The sequence below is a fragment of the Pipistrellus kuhlii genome, unplaced genomic scaffold, assembly GCF_014108245.1.
Source record: "Pipistrellus kuhlii isolate mPipKuh1 unplaced genomic scaffold, mPipKuh1.p scaffold_m20_p_20, whole genome shotgun sequence".
Taxonomy (NCBI): Eukaryota; Metazoa; Chordata; class Mammalia; order Chiroptera; family Vespertilionidae; genus Pipistrellus; species Pipistrellus kuhlii.
The window spans coordinates 19,223,762-19,230,184 of NW_023425516.1; the positions used below are offsets into that span (position 1 = coordinate 19,223,762).

Genomic DNA, 6,423 nt, shown 5'->3' on the forward strand with positions numbered 1-6,423 from the left:
GGCCTCGTGTCTCCTCTCAGTGGCCTTCACTGCAGAGCAGGTGTGAGGCTGACCATCCCCTGGGCAGCTGCAGCCGGGGGAGGTACACAGAGCAGAGGCCCAGGCTCCCCGCCCGACGGCCAGGTGTCCCACGGCTGTGGGCCTGAGGCCTGAGGCGCCAGGAGCTGCCAAGCCTCAGGGCAGCTTCCAGCCTGGGTACCCAGCAGCCTCTGCGCCTGTTTGCACAACCGAGGCAATGAGAGCGAAGGCGGGGGCCTCGGGCTCCCCGGACTGTTTCTGGGCCCCAGATGGTGACCAGCAGCAGGTCAGCCTCCAGGTAAGCGGTGCCCACTGCTCCAGGACGTGCAGCCCTGACACCACCCCTCAGATCCGCTTCCCAGTGCCCTCCGCCTCCCCCTCCCCCAGCCCGTTTGAAAATCTCTCACCCACCACCCCCCCCCCTGCCTTCTCAGCTCTGTCTGCGCCTCCCCTCCCTGGGAAGGGCCCACGCTGAGCGGGGCCTGGAGGGAGGAGCTGCCACTTCAAAGCTGAGGAAGCTTCCCCCCCACAGCACCCCCTCCCTTTGCTTCCTGCCCAAGGGGCCCAGCGGGCACAGCCACCAGCCTCCTGCCTGCTCTGAGCCGGGCCTAGGAGACCCACTGAGCTGAACTGGGCCCTGCCCAGCGGGTGCACGGGGCCGGGGACAGCTGAGGGATGGTGCTCCTGGGTAATCAGGGAGGGCTTCCCGGAGGACTCTGTGTAGGCTGGGACTGGCAGGTGGGTAGAAAGGAGCTGGGAAACAGGCGATTAAGAACGCTCCTCAGTAAGACCCGAGGTGGAGGACAGCGTCCGGGAGGAAGAGGCTGTGGGCAGAGACAGTAACTGCATCTGGACACCAGGGAGTGCTCTGCTGCCATTGGCTGTTGGTTCCCTGTTCATTCATTCATTCATCCCATGCCAACGCGGATGAGTCGGATAAAACTGCTGTCCCCACGGAGTCCGGGTTGAAAGAACCGGTGTTTATTCTGCACGGTGCCCGGCGCCGAGGGGCCCTCCCGCGCCCACGTGCTCAGTGCGTGGGGCTGGAACTCCGTGCAGCCATCCACGGGCGAGGGCCGGCCTGGGCTAGGGGGGCCCAGGGCCCTCGGGATGGGCGAGCCCACAGCTCCCCGGAGTCACCAGGGCCTCGGCGCCCACCTCCCCGTTGACCAGCAGCGACACGGCGCCCTCCACGCGCCCCGTGGCTGCGAGCGCCACCACGGCCTGCTCCACGGGGAAGCCCATGCGTTCCAGCTGCTGCAGCCTGTGCGCCGGAGGGGACGGCGGGGAGAGGGTCAGGCAGGGCCGCCTCCAGCCCCCGCGCCGGGCGACCCCGCCCTGCCCGCCCGGGCCTACCGGAGGGAGGACACGGAGGACTTGGGCAGCCAGAGCGGGCTCTGGGGAACCGGGGTCGGCCCCTCAAGGAGCGAGGCCTGGATTCCCTCCTGCAGCATCTGCTCCTCCAGGGCTGCCCACAGCGGGGAGCCGGGAGGGAAGCGGGGCCCGGGCCAGGCCAGGCCAGCCTCTGAGGAGCCCTCCCAGCTCGGCTGCACGGGCCCCAGGCCCGGCGGGCGTGGGGCTGAGCCTTGGCTGGGAGACCGGGGACCAGGCGAGGCAGGGTAGGGAGGCCCAGGGGTAGAAAGCCTGGAGGGGCAGAAACAGAAGAGGGCGTGTGCCAGCCTCTGCCACAGCTCCCGCCACCGCGGCCGGGACCCGGGCACCCCCTCACCTCACTCCAGGGAGGGTGACGGGCAGCTTGGCCACGCTGCCCGGGGCGGGAAGGAGCCGGAGTGGCCAGCCGCCCAGGGCTCTGCCCAGGAAGCCCCTCTGCAGCGCCTGCAGCCTTCGCTCCGACGGCTCCAGCCACTGGAACGCCCCGGCTGCGTCTGCCTGCCCGGGAGGGCGCCGGTCAAGGAAAACCACAAGGAGGGAGCCCGTGCCCAGTGTGCGATGGGCACTGCCTCCTGTCTGCTCACTGTGGTCCTGCCAGGGAGGTCAGCAGTGGGAGTTCATGGAGGAAAACGGGGCTGCCAGGAAGAGGTGCAGCCGCATGCGCCTCGCCCCAAACACCTGTCTCACCCCGTTCCAGCCACTGCTGCCCCACTGTGTGCCCGGCGCCCTCTCTGCCTGCTCGGGTCTCTGACTCAGGGCGTAAGCTTGGGCCCAGGGACACAACCCCCTATTGCCCTCGGCCAGGCCAACGTGCTCCCCAGACCAGGACTCCGCAAGTAGCGTCCCTAATCCTAAACGACAATCGGAGGCCACCCGTGCCCACTCTTCCCTCCGCTCGCACTGTGTTCCCAACGGGCACTGAGCACCTTGCAGCAAAAGCTGTGTCTAACGCCCAGAGGGCCCAGCTCACCCTCACCCCTGGCCTTTGCACTGTCTGCGCCCGTCTCCTTTTTCACTTCTCTTTCCCCGAACCCCTCATCCTGTGTGTCTCAGCTTAGATGCCACCTCCCCTGGAAAGGTCCCTCCTAGGGCCACCTCAGCCCCCCTGAGTGCCCCTTTAAACTGTAGTTGGCACCTCCGCCCGGCCACAGCCGGAGCCTGGCGAGAGGACTCAGTCGGGGGTGCGCCTGGGACGTGGGCACAGCTTTCTGACCCAGGCCGGACGCCTCCACAGGCCCCGGGTCCGGGCAAAGGATACAGGCCAGGCCAGCCAGGAGGCCGCAGAGGAGCTGCAGGAAAGGGGGCTCGGAGGTGAGGAGTGGAGTCAGGGCAAGCAGCAACCACGGCAACAGCCACGGCGGCACTGCCCCATGGAGCCCTCTGGGGCGGGACCCCTGCCCCGACAGCATGGCCAGGTGGACGGGCATGTACCCGCAGCCGCCAGCTGCAGCGGACACCCCGAGGCCTGCCAGCAGCGCGGCCATGAGCCCGGCAGCCAGGGCGAGGAGGGCGGAGGCATGCAGGAACCGCAGCGTGCCCAGGCGGCACTCCTGCCGCCAGCCCAGCACGGGCAGCAGCAGCAGACTCAGGAGCAGGCTGGGCAGGGCCGTGTGGCCCAGAGCGTGGGTCAGCAGCCGGTGTGCTGGGGGAGAGAAGGGGCTTATGTGCCCGGTTAGTGGCCCCCAACCCCCCAGGGCGGTCCCAGGTGTGCCAGGCTGGGAACTGCCCTCTGCCAGGGCCACCTTGTAAGCCAGCCTCGCCTCCCCAGGGGCCAAAGGATATTGGTGGAGGGAACCAAGGGCCTCCAAACCAAGGCCACTGCCCGCTGCGATGAACAGGACAGGCCAGACCCACCCCTCGGGCTTCTCAAGAGCAGCCAGCGCTGAGGAGGCACTTAACCTGTGGGCGTCGCTGGATTCCTCCCACATAAATGGGAGCTGCTGCTATTACTGGGAGACTGGCACGCAGCTGCCCTTGGCACTCAGCTGGGCTCACTCAAACTCCCATGCTCCTGCTCAGGGGAAAGCCTTAGCTCTTACTGCAAGAGCCAGACACCAGCAACGGGAAGCCTTCGGAGAATTCCTCCTCCCGGGCTCCCCCCCACCCCTCCGCCGGCTCCGCTGCCCTCCTTGGCCGTGGCCAAGCTGGGCATGCTGGCCCTCCCAGGGGCATGGCGCTCCCACCACGTCGTGTTGGGCCCTCCGAGGCCCGGGAAGCCAGCCCTCACCCTGCCAGGGGTCCAGCAGCAGCTCGGGGGCCAGGGCCAGGCTGGGGCCGGCCCCCACCAGCCACAGAGAGCTCATGAGCAGCATCAGGACCGAGGAGGCGAGAGGGAGGCCAGGGCGGCCTCTGTCACACATAGCTTGGCTGACGGCGGTCCAGGACAGTCTCGGGGCTGAGTGCTAAGGGTAAAGGAAAACAGTAACAGTTATTATACCTGCTCTTATCCCATTTCCTTTCGATTGCCCTACAATAGCTCCATGTTACAGAAGCAGGAACTGAGGCTGGAGAAGCAGGGCCCAGCAACTCGGCCATAGGGCTCGGATCCTAATCCTGTGCTTGGCCATCTTTCCAGTCCCCTGGCCTGTGTCTGAGGATGGGGAACAGCCAGGCCGAAAGGGCCCTGAGCTCTGGTGAGCCCTCAAGAGCCTGGGGTGGGAGACACAGGGCCAGGAGAGAGGAACGGGGGCCCTGGACTCACCAAAAGAGGGTTGTAGCCTCCCAGGGCAAATTCAGGGCCATCTCCAGCTTCCTCTGCTTCCCTCCGGCTGCAAACCTTCCTCCCAGCCACCCTCCGCGGTGCCCAGCCTTAGACCTCCAAATGGCCTCAGCTGCCCCAGCTGAGGGCAGGCAGATTAGGGAGGGGGTGGGGCAGGAGGGTTTGAGGAGGGGAGGAGTGACCCTGGACTGAGACATTCACTTCCACAGCCCCTCTAGTCCCCCCCCCCCCCCCCCCCCACTTTTCACAGGCCTGTTCCAGTGTCCCCTCCTTCCTGCTGTGTATCCCCGGGTGGGCTTTCCAACCTGAGCCTCTGCTTCCTCTTCTGTAAAAGGAATGACTGGCCGAAACCGGTTTGGCTCAGTGGATAGAGTGTCGGCCTGTGGACTGAAGGGTCCCAGGTTCGATTCGGGTCAAGGGCATGTACCTTGGTAGCTGGCACATCCCCAGTAGGGGGTGTGCAAGAGGCAGCTGGTCGATGTTTCTCTCTCATCGATGTTTCTAACTCTCTATCCCTCTCTTCCTCTCTGTAAAAAATCAATAAAATATATATATATAATTTTTTTTTTAAATAAGGAATGACTAAGGCAGCCACAACTCCTGTTCATTTAACTGCAGCCATCGGGCTAATGGTGGGAGGCAGGTGTAACCACCAGCGGCCCCAACAAGGGGAGGCCTCAACATGAAGGCAGCTGCTCCAAACTTACATATATATATATATATATATATATATATATATATTATATTATATTTATATTTGAGGCCTGGTGCATGAATTCATGCATGGGTGGGAACCAGCTAGCCGGAGGGGACCTGGGTGGTTGGCTGGCCTGCCTGCTGGTCGAACTCCTGGTCAAGGAGACAATTTGCATATTAGCCTTTTATTATATAGGACATACACTGAGTGGCCAATTATGCATTCAAAGATCATAATAATCTAGCCACTCAGAGTGTGTGTGTGTGTGTGTGTGGCTCGGCATATATATGTGTGTGTGTATATATATATATATATATATATATACTTATATATATAATTTTTTATCTTTTATTTTTTTAAAGCAAACACCTTTGCACCTTTAGAAGCCCAGCTCAAACCCCCTTTTCTGCCCCCCCACACACACATTTCTGGATCTTATACTATCTAATGAGCACAGCTTTAGCCTGGCAGGTGGTCTGAGCTGGAGGTGTGTGTTGGGGACGGGGGGTGGGTGGGGGGTGGTGGTGGTGGTGGGGGGGTCGCTCCTCTTCCTCATCCCCAAGTTCCCTAGCGTGCTGCTCACACCTAGAAGGGTGCTCCTCACACCCGCACGGTGCTGTGTGTGTTCACGGAAAGAAAAACACTGGCTCGGCATCCCGCCCAGGGGGCTGGGTGAGGAGGCTGGGCTGCGAGTTGAATGGGAAGCCCAGGCGCCCCCTGCAAGCCTTCTTCTGCACCCTCCCCACCCCCACCCCGCCTCAGCGAGGGCGAAGGCCTTCTTCCCCGCGGGCACACAGGACTGGGATGGAACCCTCGGGGCCCGGGCCGCAGCCTCTGCATCCTTAAAATGGGGCTTTGCACCATCAGGCCCCGCCTACCTCACTGGGGAGCCGGAGGATGGAAGGGGAAGGCGAGGACCGGGAAGATTCTTCCGGGTGATGGGTGGAGGGGGGCGGGGGGAGGGGTCCCCGAGGTGCGGATGGACTCAGCTCTGTGACTTTTAAGAAAAGTACCCCATTTCCTCGGGCCCGTTTCCCCCTCTGTAAAAACCAAGGGTATCAGATGAGGGATGATTCAAGGACTCTTTCAACCTCGACCGTTACTGGGGGCCCGGCGCTTCGATCGGGGCCTCCCATCCAGCCCCCCCGCCTGGGCCGCCGCCGTCCGCAGCCACGTGTCCGGGGTACTCACTGCGGAGCGCAGCGCAGCGCCCCTCCCCGCGGAGGCCGGGCGGCCCCCGGCTGCGGGTTAGGGGCTCGGGTTCCCCGCGAGGCCCGGGCGCCCGGGGCCCATTCCGCTCGCTCCCGGGCGGGCACGTGACCCTCCCTCCGCCGCCAGCGAATTAGTCAGCAGTTGTCCGGGGCCCAGGTCCCTGCCCCCCGCCCGCCGCCGGCCTCTGCGCTCCCCGGCGGGGACGGCTCTTTCGAGACGGTCCCTAAGGGCCGGTGGACGCGACCATTGGAACCGCCGGCCTCGCGCGTGGAATCGCTCCGCCTCGACCCGCAGAGCCGCTCGGCCGCCGCCGCCGCCTCCGGGCTAGTGGGGCCGCGCCTCGCAGCCCGCGCCCTTGGGAGGGGATTGGGGGCGGGAGCGGCGG

General features: G+C 64.4%; 1 protein-coding gene across 1 annotated transcript; it reads right to left on the bottom strand.

The window, feature by feature from the left end:
* Positions 1-986: 986 nt before the first annotated feature.
* Positions 987-6,342, bottom strand: RHBDD3 (rhomboid domain containing 3). Its single transcript, XM_036449052.2, has 6 exons — positions 6,018-6,342; positions 3,638-3,812; positions 2,669-3,052; positions 1,748-1,904; positions 1,375-1,662; positions 987-1,282 (listed from the first exon to the last, which is right to left on the bottom strand). Exons 2-6 carry the CDS (start codon positions 3,768-3,770, stop codon positions 1,105-1,107), a joined length of 1,140 nt encoding a protein of 379 aa, XP_036304945.1. The 5' UTR covers positions 3,771-3,812; positions 6,018-6,342; the 3' UTR covers positions 987-1,104.
* Positions 6,343-6,423: the final 81 nt, after the last annotated feature.

Bases quoted from the DNA above. Each gene is read 5' to 3' on its own strand.
- RHBDD3 (XM_036449052.2), bottom strand. From the start codon at position 3,770: ATGTGTGACAGAGGCCGCCCTGGCCTCCCTCTCGCCTCCTCGGTCCTG. The intron at 1,905-2,668 runs GTATCCTTTGCC...CCGGGCAGGCAG, and splicing joins CCTCCTGGCTGGCCTGGCCT to ACGCAGCCGGGGCGTTCCAG. The intron at 1,663-1,747 runs GTGAGGGGGTGC...CTGCCCCTCCAG, and splicing joins GTCACCCTCCCTGGAGTGAG to GCTTTCTACCCCTGGGCCTC.